Source organism: Chiloscyllium punctatum, chromosome 34, assembly GCF_047496795.1.
Source record: "Chiloscyllium punctatum isolate Juve2018m chromosome 34, sChiPun1.3, whole genome shotgun sequence".
Lineage (NCBI taxonomy): Eukaryota > Metazoa > Chordata > Chondrichthyes > Orectolobiformes > Hemiscylliidae > Chiloscyllium > Chiloscyllium punctatum.
The window spans coordinates 60,281,257-60,309,144 of NC_092772.1; the positions used below are offsets into that span (position 1 = coordinate 60,281,257).

General features: G+C 47.0%; 1 protein-coding gene across 2 annotated transcripts; it reads right to left on the reverse strand.

The window, feature by feature from the left end:
- Positions 1–3,454: 3,454 nt before the first annotated feature.
- LOC140459028 (uncharacterized) lies at positions 3,455–27,888 on the reverse strand. 2 transcript variants are annotated; one of them, XM_072553744.1, is made up of 8 exons: positions 27,337–27,888; positions 26,871–27,182; positions 20,380–20,694; positions 18,469–18,783; positions 11,527–11,655; positions 9,344–9,472; positions 5,393–5,425; positions 3,455–3,641 (listed from the first exon to the last, which is right to left on the reverse strand). In XM_072553744.1, exons 1-7 carry the CDS (start codon positions 27,386–27,388, stop codon positions 5,403–5,405), a joined length of 1,275 nt encoding a protein of 424 aa, XP_072409845.1. In that variant the 5' UTR covers positions 27,389–27,888; the 3' UTR covers positions 3,455–3,641; positions 5,393–5,402. The 2 variants fall into 2 exon arrangements, with proteins under 2 accessions (XP_072409845.1, XP_072409844.1); XM_072553743.1 differs by having other exon boundaries at positions 5,377–5,425; positions 27,337–27,887.

Here is a 27,888-nt window from a genome sequence, read left to right on the forward strand (position 1 = left end):
CAGGGAGGATGTTCCTGATGGTGGGTAGCATCAAGAAACAGAGGGTCATGGTCTGAGGATTCAGGGTGGAACATTTAGGATGGAGATGAGGAGTCATTTCTTCAACCAAAGACAGGAGTTCATTACCATAGGAAATAGTTTATGCCAAAACATTGAGTGTATTCAAGAGGCAGCTCAATATAGCACTTGGGATCAAAGGTTATGGGGAGAAAGCAGGATTGGGCAATTGAGTTGGACGATCAGCCGTGATCGTGATGAAGGGCTGAATGGCCTCTCCCTGCTCCTATTTTCAATGTTTCTGTGGTCATTCACTGCCTGCTACACTTCTTCAAGCAAATTTCAATGGGGAGTGAGGCACCCGACTTTGATGACCAGCGGGTAAGGTTGACTACTCAACTCATGGAGTCCCTACAACGTGGAAGCAAGTCATTCGGCCCATCGAGTCCACACCACCCTATCCCTGTAACCCTGCATTCCCCATGGCCAATCCACCTGGCCTGCACACCTTTGGATTGCAGTAGGAAACCCACAGCAGACATGGGGAGAATTGTGCAAACTCCACACAGTCACCCAAGGCTGGAATCGAACCTGGGTCCCTGGCACTGGGGGTAAGCGGTGCTAACCACAGTGCCCCCCCTAATCCAGTTCCTGGATTATTTCCTGAAGTTGATACAGAAGGGTTCGTTGAGATGGTTTGAGATGGCAGGAGAATTTGACCCTGTTGAACACTCCTCCTGTGATAGGTGGGAAATCAGGGACACGTCCAGGCTCCATGCAGGAATTGTGTTTGCCTGCAGTTCCCTAATTTGCTGCATGGAGCTACGATGGACTCACTGTGGAGCATCTAGGAACCTGGGAATGTCACAGATACCACAATGACTGAGCTGGGTCACACCACCAGTCAGGGCTAAACAGTTAGCGAAGAGTTGAGTAAGCACCAGGAAGACGGATAAGTGAGGGCAGGCCATCTGTTTTGACCATTCTCCTCTCACAAGAGGCGAATGCTGGAAATACAAAGCTGAAGGAGAAATAGCTGGGAAAACATAGCAATTCCGACAGCATCCATAGGGCGAAAGCCCAGCCAGCACATGGGGCCCATTTTAAAGAAGTGACACTGGACCCAAAATGTCAACTCCAGCACCAATCCCCCCCACCTCCAACACCCCACACAGATGCTGCCACACCCACTGAGGTTTCCGGCCAGTTTCTGTTTTGGATAGTATCGGAGGTAATGGCCACTCAGGGAAAAGCAGCAATAGTCACCTGGTCAATGGCACTCATGACTGGCACAGTTAGTACACCCATGACTGGCACTGTGGTGCGCCAGGGAGGGGTGAAGTGTAGGTGAGTAGTACTAGTAGTGGACTCTACACTCAGAATCATCACTGAACCCCGACAGTGTGGAAACAGGCCCTTTGGTCCAACAAGTCCACACCGACCCTCCGAAGAGTGACCCACCCAGACTCAACCCCCTCTCCTATTGCCCATACATTTATCTCTAACTATTGCATCTAACCCGCATGTCCCTGAACACGACTGTCAATTTAGCATGGCCAATCCACCCTAACCTGCACATCCCTGGGCACTATGGGACAATTTAGCATGGCCAATCCACCCTAACCTGCACATCCCTGAACACGACTGTCAATTTAGCAAGGCCAGTCCACCCTAACCTGCACATTCCTGGGCACTATGGGACAATTTAGCATGGCCAATCCACCCTAACCTGCACACCCCTGGACACTATGGGACAATTTAGCATGGCCAATCCACCCTAACCTGCACATCCCTGGGCACTATGGGACAATTTAGCATGGCCAATCCACCCTAACCTGCACATCCCTGGGCACTATGGGACAATTTAGCATGGCCAATCCACCCTAGCCTGCACATCCCTGGACACTATGGGACAATTTAGTATGGCCAATCCACCTTAACCTGCACATCCCTGGGCACTCTGGGACACTTTAGCAAGGCCAATCCACCCTAACCTGCACATCTTTGGCGAGTGGGAGGAAACCGGAGCACCCAGAGGAAACCCACGCAGACATGGGGAGAATGTGCAAACTCCTGAGGTTGGAATCAATCCCAGGTCTCTGGCGCTGTGAGGCAGCAGTGCTAACCACTGTCCATCCCAAGGTGGGGGCTCACAGAGGCAAGTGAGACTCCAGGATAGTGTGTTGCCTCCCTGGTGCCAGGGTGAAGCATGTCTCTCAGCCGGAGCAGGATATTCTGAATTGGGAGGGTGCGCAGCCAAATTAGTTGCTCATAAAGTCATAGGCAGAAAGCGAAATGAGGTCCTACAAAGGGAGTTCAAGGAGTTAGGTAGGAACGCAGGATCTCTGCAGTTATAAAGAAGAACAAAGACCAGTACAGTACAGGAACAGGCCCTTTGACTCTCTAAGCCTGTGCTGACACGTTTTGGCCCTCCAAATGAAAACTGCCTTCACTGACAGGATCCCGATCCCTCTATTTCCTTCACATTGATGTAGTCATCCAGGAGCCTCTTGAGTGCTGATTCCAACACCTCCAACACTCACTACCCTTTGTCTGCAAAACTTGCCTCACACATCTCTTTTAAACATCCCCCCCCCCCACCTCAAACCCGTGTCCCCTAGTAATTGACCCCTCCGCCCTGGGAAAAAGCCACACAGTTTCCACATGACATCCACAACCTTATAAACTTCTATCAGGTCACCCCTCAACCTCCTGCGTTCCGGTGAAAATGAACCCAGTCTACCATAGCTAAAATCCCCATAACCAGGCAATGTCCTGTTAAACATGGTGGCACAGTGGTTAGCACTGCTGCCTCACAGCGCGAGAGACCTGGGTTCAATTCCTGCCTCAGGCAACTGTCTGTGTGGAGTTTGCACAGCCTCCCCGTGTCTGCGTGGGTTTCCTCATACAGTCCAAAGATGTGCAGGTTAGGTGAATTGGCCATGCTAAATTGCCCAAAGTGCTCAGAGATGTGTAGGTTAAGTGCACTCGTCAGAGGTAAATGGGGAATTGGTTCGGGGTGGGATACTCCTTGGAGGGTCAGTGTGGACTTGTTGAGCTGAAGGGCCCGTTTCCACACTGTAGGGATTCTATGAACCTCTATGCTGGCCCAACGAACGGTGCCACGCCCTGGGAATAAATCAGGAGAAAGAGAGGACTGGAGATCAGAGTCAAGATTGTGGTGCTGGAAAAGCACAGCCAGTCAGGCAGCATCCAAAGAACAGGAGAGTCGACCTTTCAGGTATAAGCCCTCGATCAGGAATCAAGACTGATGAAGGGCTTATGCCCGAAACGTTGATTCTCCTGCTCCTCAGACGCTGCATGACCGGCTGCACTTTTCGCATCGCCTTTGACGCCGGGAATGAATTGTGAATTTAGATGAAAAGAACCCGGAAAATCTCGTTTGCACCAACTCTTTTCCGAACAGACATTCCAGCGTAATTAACAGGTCGCGGCTGTAACTCCATGAAACTTTAATGAGCAAGTGGACCCCACAAGTTTGTAATAAAGTGAAATCTGAATTATGCTTTAAGACATCCTCTGGGAGGGAGTTAATATTGTTCATTTTCCATCTGTTTCCCTGTGGTTCCTGGCTTGTTTGGGCTGCACAGCATTATTGGTATTGGACTGCACAGCATTGGTATCTGAAAACACAATGGAAACAAATTGGAGTGATGCTTGGTATGAAATGTAATGTATTGTCGTTACACCAACCCGATAGTTACAGTGCACTGCAAGCACTCAAATAAAGAAAACTTTAAAAAACATACACGTTATCTCATGCACTGGTATAAAATAGAGAGAGGCTGGATCGGCTCGGGCTATTTTCCCTGGAGTGTCGGAGGTTCAGGGGTGACCTTCTCGAGGTTTATAAAATCACGAGGAGCATGGATAATGTGAATAGCCAAGGTCTTTTTCCCAGGATAGGGGAGTCCAAAAATAGATGGCATAGGTTTAAGGTGCGAGGAGAAAGATTTAAAAAGGACCTGAGGGGTGACTATTTCACGCAGAGGGTGGCACGTGTATGGAATGAGCTGCCAGAGGAAGTGGTGGAGGTTGGTACAATTATAACATTTAAAAGCATCTGGATGGGTTTATGAATGGGAAGGGTTTAAGAGGGATATGGGCCAAATGCTGGCAAATGGGACTAGATTAATTTCGGATATCTGGTTGGCATGGACGAGGTGGAGTGAAGTGTCTAATGCCATGCTGTACAACTCTTATGATACGAAGATGCACTGTAGAAGTCCACTAAGGCTCCTATTGGAGCACCTTCCAAACACATGACGACTTCCATCTTGAAGGACAAAGGGCAGCCGATACATGGGAAGACCACTGTCTCCAAGTTCCCCTCCAAGCCCCTGACCATCCTTATCACAATTCCTTCAGAGTCACTAGTTCAAATCCTATGGGCCAATGGGCTGTGAAGTGGCATATGGAGTTTAATTCAAATAAATGTGAGGTGCTGCATTTTGGGAAAGCAAGTCTTAGCAGGACTTAGACATTTAATGGTAAGGTCCTAGGGAGTGTTGCTGAACAAAGAGACCTTGGAGTGCAGGTTCATAGCTCCTTGAAAGTGGAGTTACAGATAGGTTAGTGAAGAAGGCATTTGGTAATCTTTCCTTTATAGGTCAGAGTATTGAGTACAGGAGTTGGGAGATCATTTTGCGGCTGTACAGGGCATTGGTTAGGCCACTTTTGGAATATTGTGTGCAATTCTGGTCTCCTTCCTATTGGAAGGATGTTCTGAAACTTGAAAGGGTTCAGAAAAGACTTACAAGGATGTTGCCAGGGTTGGAGAATTTGAGCTATAGGGAGAGGTTGAATAGGCTGGGGCTGTTTTCGCTGGAGCGTCAGAGGCTGAGGGGTGACCTTGTAGAGGTTTATAAAATCATGAGGGGCATGGATATGGTAAATATCTTTTCCCTGGTGTGTGGGAGTCTAGCACTAGAGACCATAGGTTTAGGGTGAGAGGGGAAAGATATAAAAGAGACCTAAGGGGCAACATTTTCATGCAAAGGGTGGTCCGTGTACGGAATGGGCTGCCAGAGGATGTGGTGGAGGCTGGTTCAATTACAACATTTAAAAGGCATCTGGATGGTTATGTAAATAGGAAGGGTTTCGAGGGATATGGGCCAAGTGTTGGCAAATGGGAATAGATTAAATTGGGATATCTGGTTGGCATGGACGAGTTGGACTGAAGGGTCTGTTTCTGTGTTGTACATCTCTATGACTCCATGAGGGACAAGTAAATTGGAAACTTTTTAAACGTTTGTGATAACTTAAGGAATCAAAGGACTCGATTTCCAGTGTATTACCCCAGCAAGTTATCATTACTTAAAGACTTGTCTTACCTCTTGATATACTGCAAAAACTCACCTATTAACTGTCTCACCTGGATAGGGTTACTCAGCAACAAAGTCCAGAACTGCAACAAGACAGAGGAGAACATAATCAATTGACTTAATCAATTTGATGAGGCTTAAGCATCCTTAAATGATCTATACTGAGTAATGTACATCCGCTCCAAAACAAATGCTTGCATGTTTACCATCTCAAAAATATTACTGTCTATTGCTTTGTTACATGACTGTGTCACTTATAAATTTCAATGTCCATGTGTCGATGTAAACTATAGGGTAGTGAAGAAGGCGTGTGGTATGCTTGCCTTTATTGGTCAGTGCATTGAGTACAGGAGTTGAGAGGTCATGGTGCGGCTGTACAGGACATTGGTTAGGCCACTTTTGGAATCCTGCATTCAATTCTGGTCTCCTTCCTATCGGAAGGATCTTGTGAAACTTGAATGGTTCAGAAAGGAATTACAAGTATGTTGCCAGGGTTGGAGGGTTTGAGCTATCGGGCGAGGCTAAATAGGGTGGGGCTAAATAGGGTGGGGCTGTTTCCCTGAGTGTAGGAAGCTGAGATGTGATCTTACAGAAGTTTATAAAATCATGACGGGCATGGACAGGGTGAATGGACAAGGTCTTTTCCCTGGGCCGTGGGAGTCCAGATCTAGAGGGCACAGGCTTAGGGTGAGATGGGAAAGATGAGAAAGATAAGAAAGGGACCTAAGAGGCACCATAATCGCGCAAAGGGTGGTGCATGTATGGAATGAGCTGCCAGAGGAAGTGGTGGAGGCATTTAATAGGCATATGGATGGGTACATGAATAGGAAGGGTTCAGAAGGATATGGGCCAAGTGCTGGCAAATGGGACGGGATGAGTTTAGGATATCTGGTCGGCATGGGTGAGTTGGACCGAAGGGTCTGTTTTCAAGCTGCACATCTCTATGACTCGATGTGCTGACACCCTTAGATAGGGACAGGAAGTTGCTTCATGTCCACATGCCAGTTTCCTCATTCTATGGCACTCAGAATAACATATACTCTAAACTCTCTGTGTCCGACTTGGCTTCCTCTCCTGACATATACTGGACTGGACCGGCAAAGAGTGTTCAGTCTTTCGTGCTTTGAGTTCTCATAAAAGTGCTGGAAAGTGGGACTACTGGAGATAAAAAGCAGTTTCTGTCAGCGATGAGCTGAAGGGCTTCTTCTGGATTGTATGAGTCTACGATTATTAATGGAGTTACTACCTTCTGAGGATGAAGTTGCCATATACCTGCCACTCTTTATGTGAAGGTGTGTTTCTCCAGACCCGGAGGTTTGGGGTAACTCTGACATGAGGGTTACACCCTTCCAACTAATCTCTCTCACCAGCACTAAATCTGGTGGCTCAGTGGGTTCAGTACATTAGTCAGGGTTCGATCCCAGCCTTGGGCGACTGTCTGTGTGGAGTTTGCATGTTCTCCCCGTGTCTGCATGGATATCATCTGGGTGCTCCAGTTTCCTCCCACAGTCCACAAATCTGCAGGTTAGGGTGAATTGGCCATGCTAAATTGTCCCATAGTGTCCAGGGATGTGCAGGTGAGGGTGGATTGGCCATGCTAAATTGTCCCATAGTGCCCAGGGATGTGCAGGTTAGGGTGGATTGGCCATGCTAAATTGTCCCATAGTGTCCAGGGATGTGCAGGTTAGGGTGGATTGGCCGTGCTAAATTGTCCCATAGTGTCCAGGGATGTGCAGGTTAGGGTGGATTGGCCGTGCTAAATTGTCCCATAGTGTCCAGGGATGTGCAGGTTAGGGTGGATTGGCTGTGCTAAATTGTCCCATAGTGTCCAGGGATTTGCAGGTTAGGGTGGATTGGCTGTGCTAAATTGTCCCATAGTGTCCAGGGATTTGCAGGTTAGGGTGAATTGGCCATGCTAAATTGTCCCATAGTGTCCAGGGATGTGCAGGTTCGGGTGGATTGGCTGTGCTAAATTGTCCCAGAGTGCCCAGGGATGTGCAGGTTAGGGTGGATTGGCCATGCTACATTGTCCCATAGTGTTCAGGCTTGTGTGAGTTCAGTGCTTAGTCAGGAGTAAATGTGGAGTAGTAGGGGAATTGGTCTGGGTGGGATACTCTTTGGAGGTTTGGTGTGGACTTGGGCCAAAATGCCTGTTTTCATGCTGTAGGGATTTAATGAAATCTGTGTCTATCCACTGTCTTATCTCCTATGAAATGTTCTCCTGCATTTTTTTGAACAGCTTCTATCAATTCCATGCAGATTGCACTGATTGGTGGGCTAGGGACTTCAGGCCATACTGAGCAATCTGATTGGTCTGTGAGTAGTAGGACCCTGGATGTACAAAGCAGCAGAGGGACTGTGGTATACTTGTACGTTAAGATAGCAGGACAGTTGGATTCAAATGGCTAAGTCGGCACATGTGATATTTGCCTTCATTAGACGAGGCTTACAGTTTACGAGCAGGGAGCTGTATAAAACATCAGTTAGGTCTCAGCTAGAGTACTGCATGCAATTCTAGAATCCACATTATAGGAGCAAATGGGATAGCATGGGGGGGGTGATGCAGAGGGAGATTTACCAGGGGATTGCCTGGGCTGGAGGGTTTCAGTGATGAAGAAAGATTGGACAGAATGGGGTTGTTTTCCTCAGAGCTGAGGAGACTGAGGAGGAGGTGCAGAACATGGTTGAGATTCTGGATGTAGGTTTGCTCACTGAGCTGGAAGGTTCATTTTCAGATGTTTCGCCACCATACTAGGTAACATCGTCGGTGAGCCTCCAGATGAAGAACTAGTGGCATGGCCCGCTTTCTATTTATGTGTTTTCCTTGGGTTGGTGGTGTCATTTCCTGTGGTGACGTTGTTTCCGGTGGTGATGTTATTTCCTGTTCTTTTTCTCAGGAAGTGATATTGAGATATATAAAATGATGTGGAGCTTAGACAGGAACAAACGTTTCACCTTGTTGGAAGGATCAGTGACCGGGGACATAGATTAAAGGTAAGGGGTAGGAGGTTTAGAGGGGGATGTGAGGACAAGACCTTTCACCTGGAGGGTGGTGGGGAATGTGGGATCACTGCCTGTCAGGGTGGGAAAGACGGAGACCCTCATTACGCTGAAGAAGTTTCGAGATGTGCACTTGTGGTACCAAGGCTTTCGGCCAAGCCGATTTCTCTGTTTGATAGAATCAAAAGCAGAAGTTGCTGGAAAAGCTCAGCAGATCTGGCAGCATCTGTGAAGAGAAATCCGAGTTAACGTTTCAGGGTCCGGTGACGCCTCCTCAGAGCTGACGTTGGCTCGGAAAATGTGGGTATTTATGCAGAGGATAGAATGGGGGCTGGAGGGACGGTGTAAGGAGTAAATGATGAGTGGGGATAAAGCCCAAGGAGCGAAAAGAACATTTGGACTGACCAAGGAGTGGACAGCCATTTAGCTAGCAGGGTGGAGAGCTGTTAATGGAGACTGTTAGTGGCTATCAATGGGTTATGTGTTCCCGCCTATGTGCTCCACCTTTCCCTCCGACCTATCACTGTCAGCTCCCACCTGCATCTACCTATCGCCTTCCCAGCTATCTTCCCCCCTGCCCCACCCTCCGACCTTTCCCTGAGACCCCTTACACACACACACACACCTCCCCCCTCCCCCTCCACCACGTTCCTGATGAAGGGCTTATGCCCGAAATGTCAACTCTCCTGCTCCTCGGATGCTGCTTGACCTGTTGTGCCTTCTCCAGCACCAACCCGTGACTCTCCAGCATCTGCCTTCCCCACTTTCTCCCCGTGGCAGCGGGCTGTGTGGTAACAAGGCCTGGTGGGTGCAGAGGCTGGGGTAAGGACACTGGAGAGTTCAAGCCTTAAAGCTGAAATTGCGTCCAAATGGGCTGCGGGGACCCCAAGTGGAAAACAAGGTGCTGTTCTTCGAGCTTAGACTGAGCTTTGCTGGACCACTCTCGGTGTGTTGTAAACCTCAATGATTCTGTGAAAGTGATGTTGAATCAAGCAACTTACCTGGCCGGGTACGGGGGGTGCACCAATACTTGTTTATGATGACAGAAAAGGCAATTATAAAGCAGAAGGTCAGGATCATGACTAAGGTCAGGGCAGCCCGATATCCTTTACAGAAGATAGTCAGGAGATCTGGAAGATGGAAATCAAACACTCAAATGGTGGTCAGCTCAGTGAAAGACACGCTTGCCGGAAATTTACTGGTACTCGAGTGCAAGAAATTGTCCTTGATTGAGAGTTGCAGACCGGTATGTTCTAAAATCCAACAGGACTACTAACCAAGCAATGCATTAAAAGTCTAAGGGTAATTGCTGCAGAGGTACAATGGGAAACACCACTGTTTTAACGCTCCCAATTTTTCCAGCACACTGCAAAAACTTAGTTTCATGGTACCCCCTCACTTTTCTCAACTGGATCTTTTGCTCATAAACATCACATCTACTCACATTTACAGACTTATTGGAGGAGTTTGCAGCATAATTCAGGCTTTAATAAACGCATTAGCACGCTAACAAGTATCTGATAGAATATTTTTTAAGATTGGACTGGTGAGGGAGTGGGAAGGGTGTGAATAGTCTCAGAATAAAGTGGCACAAACTTAAGACTGTGATGAGGAAGAAATTCTTCTCTCAGTGGGTTGTGAGTCTTTGGAACCCCTTATCACAGATTCATAGATTCCCTACCGTGTGGAAACAGGCCCTTCAGCTCAACAAGTCCACACTGATCCTCCGAAGAGTAACCCACCCAGACCCATTCTCCATCTACTCTACATTTACCCAGAATAATGCACCTAACCTGCACATCCCTGAACACTATGGGCAATTTAGCACAGCCAATTCACCCTAACCTGCACATCCCTGATCACTATGGGCAATTTAGCATAGCCAATCCACCCTAACCTACACATCCCTGATCACTATGGGCAATTTAGCATAGCCAATCCACCCTAACCTACACATCCCTGGGCACTATGGGACAATTTAGTATGGCCAATCCACCCTAACCTGCACATCCCTGAACACTATGGGACAATTTAGCATGGCCAATCCACCCTAACCTACACATCCCTGGGCACTATGGGACAATTTAGTATGGCCAATCCACCCTAACCTGCACATCCCTGAACACTATGGGACAATTTAGCATGGCCAATCCACCCTAACCTGCACATCCCTGATCACTATGGGCAATTTAGCATAGCCAATCCACCCTAACCTACACATCCCTGAACACTATGGGACAATTTAGTATGGCCAATCCACCCTAACCTGCACATCCCTGGACACTATGGGACAATTTAGCATGGCCAATCCACTCTAACCTGCACATCCCTGAACACTATGGGACAACTTAACATGGCCAATCCACCCTAACCTGCACATACCTGGAGATAAGGCAGGAAGAGGATACTGATTAGGAATGATCATATTGAATGGCGGTGCAGGCTAGAAGGGCTGAATGGCCTATTCCTGCACCTATTGTCTATTGTCTATTATCTTTGGATTGTCGGAGGAAATCGGAGCACCTGGAGGAAACCCATGCAGACACGGGGAGAATGTGCAAACTCCACACAGACAGTTGCCCCGAGGCAGGAATTGAACCTGGGTCCCTGGTGCGAACCCACTGAGCCACCGTGCCACTCCCAGGCAGAGTCCCTGTGTATGTTTCAGGCTGGGGTGGAGGGATTCTTGATCAGTCGGGGAATCAAGGCTCACCGAGAAAGGACAGGGAGGTGCAGCTGAGGAACGTGGGATCAACCATGATCCTTTTCTTCTCGTCGTAAGATTCAACAACATACTCTTGGCAATGGATTTTATTACCATTGTACAAAATCTCACGGAGCACATGAGCAGTTCACAGGGGCACACCAGTTTGTGCTATAGCACACCAGTTGAAAACCACTGGTTTATTATGATCTTTCAACCTTTGGGGCGGAAGAAGAACATGTCTACCTGATGGAGCGGGCCTGAGGGGCTGAATGGCGTACTGCTGTCCCTGTTTTTTATGGCCTTACAGCTTTAAAAGCTGAGGGGTGTCAAAGGGGACAGGGAGAGATCAGGAGTACGGCACAGAGATGGAGGATCAATCCCACTCCTGTCGAGTGATGGCAGAGGCTTGATCGGCTGAATGGCCTACTCCTGTTCCTATTTTGTACACTTGGATGAGATGCAGGGTTTGACACTTACCGTGAATTTCGCCCATCGCTCTGTGCTGCTTCACATAGATGTGCTTACCAATGAAGAAAATGCAAACTGAAACCAGAAGAACCGCAATGACCAGGCCAACGTTGTAGATTGCGCAATTTATAGAGAAGTCTGTCAGGAACAGAATTCGTGGATCAGGTCAGCAAAACGATGAGAGTCTTCAACCCAACTTGCTTGACAAGGCAAATCTTGGCATACTGCTCCTCTCCCCCCCCACCATTCTACACTGTTTGGTGCACAAGACATTGGTAAGGCCAATTGTAGATGACCTGCTGCTGTTCAAGTTGCCCTATTGTATAAAGCACGTTATCAAACTGGAAAGAGTGCAGGAAAGTTTTACCGGGCTGTTAGCTGGACTGAAAGGTTCAAGTTGTAGGGGGAGGTTGGATAGACTGAGACTTCTTTTCCCTGGAGCGCAGGAATCAGAAAGGTGACAAGTATGTCAGTTAACTCGCTGAGCTGGAAGGTTTGTTTTCAGACGTTTCGTCACCACACTACAGGAGTCCACAACCACCTGACGGAAGAGCGTCGCTCCGAAAGCTAGTGTGCTTTCAATTAAACCTATTGGACTATAACCTGGTGTTGTGTGATTTTTAATATTGATGAGGTGGATAGCCAACAGATTTTCCCCATGGGCAGGACAGTCGACAACTAAAGGGAATAGGTGAGAGTGGAGAGACACAAAAGGGTCCAGAGGGGCAATCTTTTCACACAGAGGGTGGTGAATGTCTGGAATGGGTTTCCAAATGCAGTGGTGGAGGTGAGTACAATTTTGTCATTTAAGAAACGTTTCGACATGGATGGGATACGTATGGAGGGATATGGACCAAATATGGGATGAGCTTAATTGTGAAAGCTGGGCGGCATGGACAAGTTGGGCCGAATGGCCTGTTTCCATGCTGTAAACCTCGATGACTGACCATTCCGTCAACACAGGTGGGACTTTGCAGGACATAAAGCAGTTATACCAATTCATACATTACAACAGTGCACTGATTAAAACATGTTGAAATTGTACAAGACATTGGTTCGGCATTTAGAATACTATGTACAGTTCTGGTCGCCACATTACCAAAAGGATGTGGACGCTTTGGAGGGTGCAGAGAAGATTTACGAGGATGTTGCCTGGTATGGAAGGTGCTAGCTATGAAAAGAGGTTGAGTAGGTTGGGTTTATTTTCACTAGAAAAAAGGAGATTGAGGGGGGAACCTGATTGAGGTTTACAAAATCATGAAGGGTATAGACAGGGTGGATAGAGACAAGCTTTTTCCCAGGGTGAAGGATTCAATAACGAGAGGTGGAAAGTTTAAGGGGGAGACACGGGGCAAGGGCTTCACACAGAAGGTGGTGGGTGTTTGGAACACGTTGCCAGCAGAGGTGGTAGAGGCAGGCACGGTAGATTCATTTAAGATGCGTCTGCATAGATGCAGGAGTAGGAGAGGGATACAAATTAGATTATTTACAGTGTGGAAACAGGCCCTTTGGGCCAACAAGCCCACACCAACCCGCCACCCACCCGGACCCATTCCCCTACATATACCCCATCACCTAACACTACAGACAATTTAACATGGCCAATTCACCTAACCTGCATATTTTTTGGACTGTGGGAGGAAACCAGAGCACTCAGACGAAACCCATGCAGACACAGGGAGAACATGCAAACTACACACAGTCAGTCGTCTGAGGCGGGAATTGAACCCAGGTCTCTGGCGCTGTGAGGCAGTAGTGTTAACCACTGTGCCATCATGCCACCCACTTTAGGAATTGGGCCAACAGGTTTAGACAGTAGATTTGAATTGGCACAGGCTTGGAGGGCCGAAGGGCCTGTTCCTGGGCTGTAAATTTTCTTTGTTTTTCTTTGTTCTATTCCAGAACAAGCTGAAGCTGTGAAAAGGATGTCGAACTATAAACACCTTATGCCTCAAATTGGGTGGGCAGTGGAGGGGGGGGGAGGTATTGCAATATTACAGGTTAGCAGATCTATCTCCACTATCGATGAAACAAGGGAACGTGAATTGACTTCTACTTCCAGTGCGAAAATTAGGAATGTTGCTTGTTGCAAGTGGAATGCAATATAAAAGTTGGGGAAAGGGCAGGTCAGTAGGTATGAGGTGAGACGGATCAGTCTTAATCTTATGGAACGCAGGCTGGAAGGGCTAAATGGCCTCCTCCTGTAGCTGTTCCTTATCCTCTCAGGGAGGCTTTACTGTAGTTGTACAGTGCGTTTTGCAGCCTTATCAGTAATATTGTGCACAGTTTAGGTCTCCTAATTATATAGTTGTGTTGGAAATAGTTCCAGGCGGAGGGGGGTACTGCAGATGCTGGAGATTAGAGTCAAGATTAGAGTGGTGCTGGAAAAACGCAGCAGGTCAGGTAGCATCTACGGAGCAGGAAAACCGACGTTTCGGGCATTCCCGATGAAGGTCTTTTGACCGAAACATCGACTTTCCTGCTCCCTGGATGCCGCCTGACCTGCTGTGCTTTTCCAGCACCACTCTAATCTGGAAATAGTTCCACTCAACTGATTCCTGGGATGAGGAAGAAATATAGAGACACACGAAAACATGAGACATAGATAAGCTGCAGAGCTGGGCTGAGAGGTGGCAAATGGAGTTTAATGTGGACAAGTGTGAGGTGATTCACTTTGGTGGGAGTAACCGGAATGCAAAGTACTGGGCTAATGGTAAGATTCTTGGGAGTGTAGATGAGCAGAGAGATCTCGGTGTCCATGTATACAGATCCTTGAAAGTTGCCACCCAGGTTGACAGGGTTGTTAAGAAGGCATACAGTGTTTTAGCTTTTATTAATAGAGGGATCGAGTTCCGGAACCATGAGGTTATGCTACAGCTGTACAAAGCTCTGGTGCAGCCGCACTTGGAGTATTGTGTACAGTTCTGGTCACAGCATTATAAGAAGGATGTGGAAAGGGTGCAGAGGAGATTTACTAGGATGTTGCCTGGTATGGAGGGAAGGTCTTACGAGGAAAGGCTGAGGGACTTGAGGCTGTTTTCGTTGGAGAGAAGAAGGCTGAGAGGTGACTTAATAGAGACATATAAGATAATTAGAGGGTTCGATAGGGTGGACAGGGAGAGCCTTTTTCCAAGTATGGTGACAGCGAGCACGAGGGGGCATAGCTTTAAATTGAGGGGTGATAGATATAAGACAGATGTCAGAGGTAGTTTCTTTAAGGGTATTGAATGCTTTGCCTGCAACGGTAGTAGATTCACCAACTTTAAGTACATTTAAGTCATCATTGGACAAGCATATGGACATACATGGAATAGTGTAGGTTAGATGGGCTTCAGATTGGTATGACAGGTCGGCGCAACATCGAGGGCCGAAGGGCCTGTACTGCGCTGTAATGTTCTATGTTCTAAAACCCTTCGGTCCAACTTATCCATGCTGACCGAGTTGCCCCAACTAAACTCAGACTACTTTCCTGCATTTGACCCATATCCCGCAAAACGTTTCCTATCCCCCGTAACTTTTATGTACAAAAAAATGTCTTTTAAATGTTGCAACTGTAGCTGCATGTATCACTTTCTCTGGCAGCTTCTTCCGCATACAAACCATCCACTGTGTACAAAAGTTGTCCCTTTGGTTCCTTTTAAATCTTTCTCCTCTCACCTTAAAAATACACGCCCTAGTTTTGAATTACTTCAGCCTAGGCAAAAGACCTTTGTATTCACCTTATCTATAAAAGTGCACCCTCAACCTCTCGTGCTCCAGCGAAAAAAAGCCCAGCCTATCCAACCTCTCCTTATAGCTCAAATTCTCCAGTCCTGGTAAGGTCCTTGTCATGCTTTTTTCTGATCAGCCATGACGTCATTGAACATAGGCTCAAAGAGATGAATGGCCTCCTATTCCTTATGGTCTTAGGGAGGCTTTATTGCAGTTGTCCAGGGCATTTTGGGGTCTTATCAGTAATAATATGCACAGTTTAGGTCTCCTTGTTTGAGAAATTATCTAGTAATGTTAAACTCCATTTGCCACCTCTCAGCCCAGCTCTGCAGCTTATCTATGTCTCATGTTTTCCCTTGAACGAGGGAACAGAAGTAAATAAATAAGAGGTTTCCCTTTTAAGATGGAATACAAAGAGTTTTTGTTTCATCTCTTCGAGGGTTGTGAGTCTGTGGAAATAGCTTCGCTGGAAAGGAGTAGACGCTTGGTCATTGAATCTACTCAAGGCTGAGTTTGATTTTTGACAGAGGAGGAAACTCAAGGTTGATGGAGGGAGGCAAGGATCTAAATTTAAGACCAGAACCAGATCTGTTTTGATCTATTAGAATGACAAATTGTTACCGACCACAGTCGAGAGTGTGTTGCTGGAAAAGCACAGCAGGTCAGGCAGCATTCGAGGAGCAGGAGAGTCGACGTTTCGGGCAAAAGCCCTTCATCAGGAATGAGGCTTGTGGGCCGGGGGTGGGGAGGGGGCGAGGTGCTGAGAGAGGAAGGGGGGTGGGGCTGGGGAGGAAGGTAGCTGACAGCGCGATAGGTGGATGGAGGTGGGGGTAAAAGTGATAGGTCAGAGGGGAGGGTGGAGCGGATAGGTGGGAAGGAAGATGGACAGGTGGGACAGGACATGAGGGGGGTGCTGAGCTGGAAGGTTGGATCTGGGATAAGGCGAGGGAAGAGGAAAATGAGGAAACTGGTGAGATCCACATTGATGCCGTGGGGTTGGAGGGTCCCGAGGTGGAAGATAAGGCGTTATTCCTCCAGGGTGGTTAGGGAGTGGTGATGGGGGAGGCCCAGGACCTGCATGAACCTGGTGGAGTGGGAGGGGGAGTTGAAATGTTATGGACCAGATCAGACCCCCTGAAAATATTTTAACGTAGCCTCGACCCTAAATTTTACTTCTTTTTTGAACTCAAAGGTGAAGTGCCTCTTTCAGATGCAAATTAACGGGTCAAACCATTCGGTGTTAAGCAAAACACAATTTATTTAAATCGCTGTAGTTAAAGTCCAATCAAAGAAAGAGGAATTTCGGATAACAGCTGTGCTGGAAGGCCTAGCACAATAACAGATACCGTAACAGATATTACTAATTAACTTCCAATATAGTAACATTCCATAAACATTACCTTTGGCAAAAAAAAAGGTAAGTTCAGTCACGGATTCTCACATCCAGGAGGCGAAAAACATCAAGAGGGAATTCAGAGAGAGTTGGAGCCAGGAGGGCATTCGCTGAAGTTTCCAACTCTGTTGACATCGCAGTAGCTTCTGATGTTAGTGAGGAACTAAAATCTAGAAACCCCAATCTGTGACAGTTGGCCACACCCATTCAGGCTGTGAAATAAAAAACCCAAGGCCTCCCAAGCTGATTATGCAAGTGCTCTTATCTAACCAGTTCTGCACCTCTGCTTTACAACCTCTCCTCAAAAAAGAAACAGGACAAAATAACCTCAAAAAAGTGACAGCACTGGTGCAAACGCAAGTTCAGAAGGCCAACTCCTATGTCCCAAATTTATACCCTCTCCCCATTTTCTTTTGATTGAGTTCAGTGGCACAGAAAAGCCAGCTGCTTTAAGTTTGGAATAATTTTCTGTTCGACAAAGGAAGTCCTCTACATTTAAACTCAGACTATACAGACCTACACTGAGTCATACAGCAGACCCTTCCTTTCAATTTGTCCATGCCAATTAAGTTTCCCAAACTGAACTAGCCCCATTTGCCTGCGTTTGGTCTATTTCCCTCTAAACCTATCCTATTAACATACCCGCCAAAATACCTATTGAGTGTTGTAACTGTACCTGCATCCACCAGTTCGCCTGTAGTTCATTCCACATATGAACCACCTTCTAGAACATAGAACATTACAGCACAGTACAGGCCCTTCGGCCCTCGATGTTGCGCCAACCTGTGAAATCAATCTGAAGCCCATCTAACCTATGCTATTCCATTCATATACCTATCCAACGATCATTTAAATGCCAGTAAAGTTGGCAAGTCTACTACTGTTGCAGGCACTGCGTTCCATGCCCCTACTATTCTCTGAGTAAAGAAACTACCTCTGACATCTGTCCTATACCTCAGTGTGAAACAACTGCCCCTCAGATCCCTTTTAAATCTTTCTCCTCTCACCTTTAACTATGACCCCTAGTTGTGCAAATCCCCACTCTTGGCAGTTCAACAGTGCAAAGAAAACAGTCATCATTCCCAGACCCATTGCAAATTCTTTCACACTAATCTAACCAAACTAGGAACAGGAACCTCAGCAGAGGGACAAGATGTTCTAGATAATTCAATTAGCAATCAAATAGGCAAAATAAGATTAGATACCCTACAGTGTGGAAACAGGCCCTTCGGCCCTAAGAGTCCACACTGACCTTCTGAAGAGAAGCCCACCCAGACCCATTGTCCATATTTACCCCTGACAGGGCGGCACAGTGGCTCAGTGGTTAGCAGTGCTGCCTCACAGCACCAGTGTCCCAGGTACGATTCCAGCCTCGGGGTGATTGTCTGTGTGGAGTTTGCACATTCTCCCCGAGTCTGCGTGGGTTTCCTCCTACAGTCCAAAGATGTGCAGGTCAGGGAGGATTGGCCATGCTAAACGGTTCATAGTGTTCGATACATTAGTCAGAGGGTAATGGGTCTGGGTGGGTTACTCTTCTGACGGTCACTGTGGACTGGTTAGGCCGAAGGGCCTGTTTCCACACTGTAGGGAATCTAATACACCTAACACTAGGAGCAGTTTAGCTCAGCCAATTCACTGAACCTGCACATCTTAGGACTGTGGGAGGCAACCCACACAGACATTGGGAGAATATGTAAACTCTACACAGACAGTCACCCGAGGTGGGAACCAAACCCAGGTCCTTGGTGCTATGAGGCAACAGTGCTAACCACTGAGCCACCATGCTGCCCTAAGTGCAAGTTTTCAACAAGTAACTCTTTAATCCAACAATTGTAGCAGGTACTCACTGAATACTTGAAGGGTGATACTAGCTGATGCTGAGATACCGGTGGGGGACTCCAGAGTGATCGTAAACTCTGTGAAGCTGTAAGGATGCACAGACAGTAGAAGGAGGGATGCATTTGGTAAGAGTTCTATCCAGAAGAACTCGTGCTGTGTTGTATTCTGAATGGTGCCGTACCACTGGAAAAGCGTTTCCTCATTGGCAACCCAGCTTCCATTCTTCACTTCCCCGGATATATGAACAGACAGGATGACACGGGCTCCAGACTCTGCTTTGATGCTGCTGAGCTCTGGGGAGACGCTGAGAGGCTGTGGTTGTGCTGGGGGACAGGACAATAGGTCAGTAAACTACATTAAGCTTATTGTAACTGATCACTCCTAGAGAGGGCCAACTTGCTCTTTCTACATGAGGCTGCGAGAGACGTATTTAAGTCTAATGACCAACATAACTGTCCTCTTTATTAATAATCTTTTTTAGTCATTCCCACAGGATGTGGGGGGTCGCTGGCTGGGCCCAACATTTATTGTCCATCCCTAGTTGCCCCTTGAGAGGTTGGTGGTGAGCTGCCTTCTTGGACTGCTGCAGTCTACCTGCTGTAAGTTGACCCACAATGCCATCAAGGAGGGAATTCTGGGATTTTGACTCAGTGGCAGTGAAGGAACGGCGACATATTTCCGAGTCAGGATGGGGAGTGGCTTGGAGGGGAACTTGTAGGTGGTTGTGTTTGCGTGTATCTGTTGCCCTTGTCTTTCTAGACGGAAGTGGTCATGGGATTGGAAGACACTTTCTGAGGATCTTTGGTGAGTTTCTGTAGTGCATCTTGTCGATGGTACACACTGCTGCTACTGAGCGTCGGTGGCAGAGGGAGCGGGTGTTTGTGGCTATGGTGCCAATCAAGCGGGGGTTGCTTTGTCCTGGGTGGTGTCAAGCTTCTCTAGTGTTGTCGGAGCTGTCCCCATCAGGGAAGGTAAGGAGTATTCCATCACACTCCTGACTTGCAGATGGCGGACAGGTTTTGCGGAGTCAGGAGTTGCAGTATTCCGAGCCTCTGACCTGCTCCTGTAGCCGCTGTGTTAATGTGGTGAGTCTAGTGGAATTTCTGGTTAATGGTAACCCCTAGGTATGCACATCCCAAAGGCTGCTGCTGTTCACCACTAACCCTTCCAGGGTAGTGAAGGATGGGGAGCAAAAGCTGTCTGAGCGAAGAATAACCACATCTCATGTGCAATAGAATAGAAACATTTGTTGTGATATGCCCCACCAACACTTGACACATAAAGTCATAGAGATGTACAGCATGGAAACAGACCCTTCGGTCCAACCTGTCCATGCCGACCAGATATCCCAACCCAATCTAGTCCCACCTGCCAGCACCCAGCCCGTATCCCTCCAAACCCTGCCTAGTCATATACCCACCCAATTGCCTCTTAAATGTTGCAATTGTACCAGCCTCCACCACTTCCTCTGGCAGCTCATTCCATACACGTACCACCCTCTGCGTGAAAAAGTTTCCCCTTAGGTCTCTTTTATATCTTTCCCCTCTCCCCCTAAACCTATGCCCTCTAGTTCTGGACTCCCCGACCCCAGGGAAAAGACTTTGTCTATTTACCCTAACAGCCAGAAGTACTCAACCTGTAACAAAAACAGAAATTGCTGGAGAAACTCAGGAGATCTGGTAGGTTCTGTGGGAGACAATTAATGTCTCAGGTCCACTAACCCTTCTTCAGAATGCTGCCAGACCTCCTGAGTTTCTCCAGCAATTTCTGGCCTTTGTTTCGCATGACCAGCATCCAAAGTTCTTTGTTTCATTTCGGTAGTTGACTATTCTGGGCAATGATGGGCAACATTAAATAGGCAACCCAATTATTTTGCTGGCCCTTTGCTTTCTTTAATTTGGGAAACAGCAGCAACTTACTGACGACATTCAGTTCGATTTTGGCTGTCCTCTTGTCGCCGGCCGCTGTACTCATGGTCACATCGTATTCTCCAGTGTCCGATACCCTAACCGATTTCAGTTTCAGTGAAGTCTTGGAGGAGATTGCGGCCCGCCCACTGTAATCGGGGCTGATCTCGGGGAATGTGTCACTCCACCAGGCGACAGCGTTCCCTCCAAACGTCCAGCTCCCGTGCTTCACCTCTTGTGAAGGGCTCGCTGACAGAATGACTGTGTCCCCAGCAATGGCATTAATCTTGCTGCCTTCAACGCTGATGGTAAAAGGAGCAGGCTTTGCTAGGCGAAAGCAAACAAAAAATATCTGTGATATTTTCCATTGATAGAACTGATAATCGTCCAGATTCTGCAGTTGTAATGACAGTGAATCTGTCAGCTTCTACCCTCATTACAACAGTCATGGATAATCAAGCATATAAATGCTTCTTTACTCAACCATGCTATTTGTTGGATGGCCAGCCAGTGATGCTAACAGTATGGGTTCAATTCCCACACTGGCTGAGGTTAGCACTCTCCTTCTCCTTCACAGTAGGAGACAGAGAGTGGTGGTGGAGGGTAGTTTCTCAGACTGGAGTCTTGTCACCAGCAGTGTTCCGCAGGGATAATTTCTGGGTCCTCTTCTGTTTGTCGTTTATATGAATGAACTGGATACATGTACAAAAGGCATGGTTAGTAAGGTTGCAGGCGATACTAAAATTGGTGGCATAGTAGAGAGCAAAGAAAGTTTTCTAAGATTACAAAGGGATCTTGATCAAATGGATCAATGGGTTGAAAAATGGTAAGTGGGACTAGATTGGATACCTCACTGGCATGGACCAGTTGGACCGAAGGATCTGTTTCCATGCTGTACATCTCTATGACTCTATGGCAGAGTTCCAACTGGATAAATGCAAGGAATGGCATTTTGGAAAAACAAACAAGGGCAGGGCTTATACAATTAATGGTAGGGCCTTGGGTAGTGTTGTAGAAAAGAGGGACCTTGGGGTTCAGGTGTGTAACTCTTTGAAGTTTGCATCACATATAAGCAGAGTAGTTAAAAAGGCATTTAATACGCTTGCCTTCGTTGCTGTAGGAGTTGATGTGGAATAGGACGTTGGTGATGCCTCTTTTGGGCTACTGTGCCCAGTTCTGGTCACCTAGTTATTGGAATGATATTATTAAGCTGAAGAGGGTTCAAAGGAGATTTACGAGGACGGTGTTGGATATGGAAGGCTTGCGTTATTAAGAAATGCTGGCTAGGCTGGGGCTGTTTTCACTGGAGCGCAGAAGACTGAGAGGTGACCTTAAAGTAGTTTGCAAAATGATGAGAGGAATAGAGAGGGTTAATTATAGAATCCCTACAGTGTGGAAACAGGCCATTGGGCCCAACAAGTCCATGCCAACCCTCTAAAGAGTAACCAACCGAGACTCATTCGCCTACATTTACCCTTGACTAATGCACCAAACCTACAAACCCTGAATGCTATGGGACAATTTAGCATGGCCAATTCACCCTAACCTGTACATTTTTGGACTGTGGGAGGAAACCCACGCAGACACAGGGAGAACATGCAAATTCCACACAGCCAGTTGCCTGAGGCTGGAATCAAATCCAGGTCCCTGGTGCTAGGAGACCGCAGTGCTTACCCCGGAGCCACCGGGCCACCCTGTTAATGTCCCGTGTGACAATGGGAGGTGTCTTTTCCCTAAGAGGGGGGATTTCAAGACTAGAGGGCACATTTTTAACGAGAGCCTGGACATTGGAAAAAGACATGGGCAAAATATTTTACACAGAGGGTGGTTCACATGTGTAATGAACTGCCTGAGGAAGTGTTGGATGCAGGTACAATTACAATGTTTAAAAGATACTTGTTCTAAGTACATGACTAGGAAAGGTTTGGACCAGGAGCAGGCAGGTTGGACTAGTTTAGTTTGGGACTATGGTCGGCATGGGGTAGTTTGACCGAAAGGTCTGTTTCTGTGACTCTATGACTCTCCCCTTATCTGAGGCTTGGCGACCTTCAGGTTAAATCACAACCAGTTGTCTCTCTCTCTCTCTTTCTCTCTCCCCCTGGTGAGCAAACAGCCTAATGATCTGGTTGGACTGTTGACATTTTACATTATTTGTTTATGAAGGCATCACATTGAGCAGGGCTGGAGCGGGGAGATAATCAATTTAACTGGAGTGGTGCCTAAAAGTTGCTGCTCTTGCAATACAAACGTTGTGTGTGACGAAACGTCACGGGGCCAGAACTATGTGCTGAGGGATGCAGTAAATCTTAGGCTCACCATGGTGGCAACAAAATTGCTGCATTGAACCTTACAGAGTCCGCCAAATGGCTGGAAAATATCTTGAACCTCTCAGGCTCTATCAGCTATGAAGGAACGTTCCTTGTAGACATTAGGAGTATTGGAACACTACCGTGGCATTGCAAAGTCTCACAGGCTCTTTGGAGGAAAGTTGAATTTATTTACGATCTCCGTCCTGCTCATTGTGGCAAGTTTTGGAATGTACTGGAACAAATTTCTCCAAAAAATGATTTTTTTTGAGGGAAAATAAAGTGACTGTGAATGGACAGTTTTGGTCACCTTGTTTAAGAAATTATGTTATTTAGATATCAGATCAGCCATGATTGTATTGAATAGCAGAGCAGGCTTGAAGGGCTGAATGGACTATTCCTGTTCCTATTTCTTATAAGATTACTTACAGTGTGGAATCAGGCTCTTTGGCCCAACAAGTCCACACTGACCTTTTGAAGAGCAACCCACCCAGACCCATTCCCCTACACCTAACACTACAGGCAATTTAGCATAGCCAAATTTTTGGACTGTGGGAGGAAACCCACCCAGATACAGGGAGAATGTGAAAACACCACACAGACAGTCACCTGAGGCAGGAATTGAACCAGGGTTTCTGGCGCTGTGAGGCAGCAGTGCTAACCACTGAGCTACTGTGCCGCCCACAAAACGATTAGTTGGTTTATTCTTTTCTTTCATGGGTGTTGCTGGCAAGGCAAGCATTTGTTGAACTGAGTAGCTATTTCAGACGGCAGTTCAGAATCAGCCATATTGCTGTGGGTATGGAGTTACATGTCAGTCAACCAGGTAAAGAAGGCAAATTGCCTTTACAAAAGGAATCGGTCAATCAAATGGGTCACTATTGCTGATGACAAGGCTTATAATCCAGTTTTATTCACTGAATTTCAGTTCCACCAACTAATATCGTGAGATTTGAACCCCATATTTCAAACCTTGACCACTGGATTACTAGTCCACTGACAATGCTATTATGCCAGCATCTCCCTCTCTGGATAGAATTCAAATCTCTTAACTTAAAGGGTTTGGCTGAATCACAGAGTCTCAGTTATACCTTTGACTCAGAATAAAAGTCTGGCAGATCAGCTGGTCAACCACCTGATGATGGAGCAGCACTTGGAAAGCTAGTGCTTCCAATTAAACCTGTTGGACTATAGCCTGGTGTTGTGTGATTTTTAACTTTGTACATCCCAGTCCAACACCGGTGTCTCCAAATCAGATTGGAACAGGTTCATTTAAGTAATTCTCTGTGTGGAGGTATTATCTCACAAGCAAAGGGCAGCATAGTGGTTCAGTAATTAGCACTGTTGCCTCACAGCACTAGGGACCAGGTTTGATTCCAGCCTTGGGCAACTGTCTGTGTGGAGTTTGCACGTTCTCCCCGTGTCTGCACGGATTTCCTCCGGGTGCTCCAGTTTTCTCCCTCAGTCCAAAGATGTACGGGTCAGGTGGATTGGCCATGGGAAATGTAAGGTCCAGGGTGGAATGCTCTTTAGAGGGTCAGTGTGGACTCAATGGGCTGAATGGCCTGCTTATGCATTGTAGGGGTTCCATGATGTAGAAGACAAACAGATGGGGACTCTGTGCAGTGTATTTTAGAAGAATGAGAGGTGATCTCATTGAAAGATGTCAGATTCTTCAGAAGCTTTCCTGGGTAAATGAGGTGTCCCTTCATGGGAGAGTCTAGGACCAGAATGTAGAGTCTCAGAATAAAGGGGTGGCCAATTTAAGAATGAGATGAGTAGGAATTTCCTTTCCCTCAGGGTTGTGAGTCTTTGGAACTCCTTGCAGCAGGGAGCTGTGGGGGCAGAGTCCTTCGATATATTTGAGGCTGAGATAGATTTTTGATCAGTCGTGGAATCAGTGGTTGTGGGGAACGAGCAGGGAAGTGGCCGTGAGAAATGTCAGATCAGCCACTTTCGTATTGAATGGCAGAGCAGGCTTGAAGGGCTGAATGGACTATTTTTGTTGCTATTTCTTATGGTCTTAGCTTGTACAGGTGCAGTGGCTCAGTGGTTAGCATTACTGCCTCACAGCACCAGGGACCCAGGTTTGATTCCTGCCTTGGGTGACTGTCTGTGTGGAGTCTGCACGTTCTCCCCCTGTCTGTGTGGGCTTGCTCCGGTTTCCTCCCACAATGTGCAGGTTCGGGTGGACTGGCCATGCTAAATCGTGGAAGGTGCATTAGTCAGGGGTAAACATAGGGGGATGGGTTACTCTCTGGAGGGTTGGGGTGGACTTGTTTGGCTGAAGGGCCTGTTTCCACACTGTAGGGAATCTAATCTAGAGTTTGGCTGAATCACAAAGTCTGAATTATACCTTTGACACAGAATTACAAGTATCGTACCCGGCCAAGACGAACAGAAAGAAGCGAAAAGCGGCAATAACTCGAGAAACAGCAGAGAGAGAAAAATCAAACTCAATGTTTCGGGTCCAGTGACCTGTATTCTGAAGCGTTAAGACTGCTTTCTCTCTTCACAAATGCTGTCAGACCTGCTGAGTTTCTCTAGCAATTGCTGTCTTTCATCTCAGAGCTTAAGCACCTACAGTTCTTTGTTTTTATAAACCTAAATGTAGGGTGGTACGATGGCTTAGCAGTTAGCACTGCTGCCTCACAGCACCAGGGTCCCAGGTTCGATTCCAGCCTCAGGTCTCACCACCTCAGGTGACTGTCTATGTAGAATGTGCACATCCTCCCTGTGTCTGTGTGGGCTTCCTTTCATAGATGTGCAGGCCAGGTGAATTGGTCTTGCTAAATTGTCCATAGTGTTATTCAGAGGTAAATGGGCCTGGGTGGGTTACTTGTCAGTGTGAACGTGTTGGGCCAAAGGGCCTGTTCCCATACTGTCGGGAATTGAATCAAATCTAAACATTTTATATAAATAAATAAAACACCGAATGAGCCTCATCACATGCCCAATTCAAGTTATGGAGTCATAGACTCTTCCAGCACAGAAACAGATCCCTCAGTCCATTGCCATGGCGACCATAATCCTAAACTCAACTCGACCCATCTGCCTGCACTTGGCATGGAATTCTCCAAATATTTCCTCTTCCTATACTTATCTAAATGTCATGATTTGGAGATGCTGGTGTTGGACTGGGATGGACAAAGTTAAAAATCACACAACACCAGGTTATAGTCCAACAGGTTTATTTGGAAGCACTAGCTCTCGGAGCGCTGCTCCTTCATCAGGTGGTTGTCTAGATGTCTTTTAAACATTCTAACTGGACCCGCATCCACCACTTCCTCTGGAATTTCATTCCACACACGGACCACCCTTTGTGGAAACACATTGCCTCCCGTGTCTTTTTTAAAAACTTTCTCCTCTCACCTTTAAAATACGCCCATGGTCTTGAAATCCCCCACACTAGGGAAAAGACATTCACCTTATACATGCCCCTCATGATTTTATAAACTTCAAGGTCACCTCTCACCTTCCTGTAACAGGGTGATCAGGACTGGACACTGTTCCAGCAGACACCTCTCCAACATCCTGTACATCTTCAAAATAATGTCCCAACTCCAATACTCTTGTGAGCAATGAAGGCAAGTATGCTAAAGGCCTTCTTAACCACCCTATCTCGATCTGATGCAAACTTGAAAGCATTATGTACCTGAACTCCTAGGTCTCTCTATTCCACAACACTCCCCAGTGCCCTACTTTTAATCGTATAAGTTTTGTCTTTGTTTATCTTAACAAAATGTGGTACATTTATCCGAATTAAACTCCATTTGCCATTCATCTGCCTATTCACCCAATTGATTAAGATGTTCTTGTAATCTTAGATGACCTTCTTCACTGTCCACTACGCCAGTAGTCTTGGTGTCATCCATAAACTTACTAAATATGCTTTCTATAGGCTCACCTAAATCATTTCTATAAATGACAAACAAAAGTGGACTCAGCGCTGATCCCTGTGGAACACCCTGCTCACAAGCCTCCAGTCTGAAAACAACCCTCCATCACCACCCTGTCTCTTACCATAAAGCCAATTTTGTGACTAATTGGCAAGCTCACCCTGAATCCCATGCGATCGAACTTTGCTAATTAGTCTATCGTGCAAAACCTTGTCAAACCGAAGTCCAAGTGAACAACGTCTACCGCTCTGCCCATGTTGATCTGCTCATTGTCGATTACAAGAGACAAGGAACTTACGGAACACGTTCAAAGTGACCTTGGCTTTGCCTTCTTGTCCAGTCGGGGAGTCCATCGTCACCCAGTAATCCCCAGCGTCTTTGAGAGTTACTGAGAGGAGAAGGAGGGACGTGTTGTCCAAAAGCAGCACGTTGCGTTTGGTGTAGGCGACGTTGAGGTCAGGGGGCTCGACGGTCCACAAGACAATGGACTCGCCGCCAAACTTCCAGAAACCACTCGAGACGGGGGAGGAGGGTCTCACCGGGAGGGTGACTCGATCACCCACGGTGGCGTTGACCTCTGGCTTGTACACAAAGATACTGAAAGGCTCAGCTGTGGGAACAATTCCAAGGCATCTGCGTTAGAAAGGAACCCAGAGAGGAGCACAACACACAGGGGCTGCCTTTTACTTTTACCCTCAGAATGCCCCCAAAACTTCCAGTTGCCTGCTCTGACCCGGCCTGCCGTTACCCAAAGAGATTCTCACCGTATGATATGACGAAGCACACCACGGAGATGATGAATCCAGCGCTCTCCATTTTGGCAGAAGTGTCTCTGATCCAGTGTTTTCACTGGAGTCCTGTTCCCAGGAGCATCACATGAGCGGTTTGTGAAGACAAGTGACTGGCTGCTCTGTTTGCTGGTCATACACTTGTCAACAAGCTCCAAGTGCAATCATTGTCAGTTCCCATTGTTCTGTGGTTTCCCCTCCACTTGCAACTCCTTCTGTCTGGACCGGAGACGACGATCATTTCATCCTGATTGCTTACTTCAGATGAAAGCGATCTTGGCCTGGGGAGAAGGAATATTCTATTCGCGTTCCAGCTCTCACAACTCGACGCCACTGCAAATAACGTTGCCTTGTCAACCTCCCAGCTGAGAAAGACGGTTACCAAATACTCAATCTTATATTCTATGTTTCTAGCCCCTAGTCACAAAGTCGAATGCATTTTCCTCTTCATTAATTGCTGTTTTTAATCTGCCCAGCCACTTTCAATAACAGAAATCGAATTCCCCCTCTTCCATCTGGGAATCTCCA

Excerpts from the sequence above, each read along its gene's own strand:
- LOC140459028 (XM_072553744.1), bottom strand. The coding sequence starts at position 27,388 with ATGGAGAGCGCTGGATTCATCATCTCCGTGGTGTGCTTCGTCATATCA. Across the intron at positions 20,695-26,870 it reads GGTCACTTTGAACGTGTTCC|CAAAGCCTGCTCCTTTTACC; the intron begins GTAAGTTCCTTG and ends GCTTTCGCCTAG. Across the intron at positions 9,473-11,526 it reads AGCGATGGGCGAAATTCACG|ATCTCCTGACTATCTTCTGT; the intron begins GTAAGTGTCAAA and ends TCCATCTTCCAG.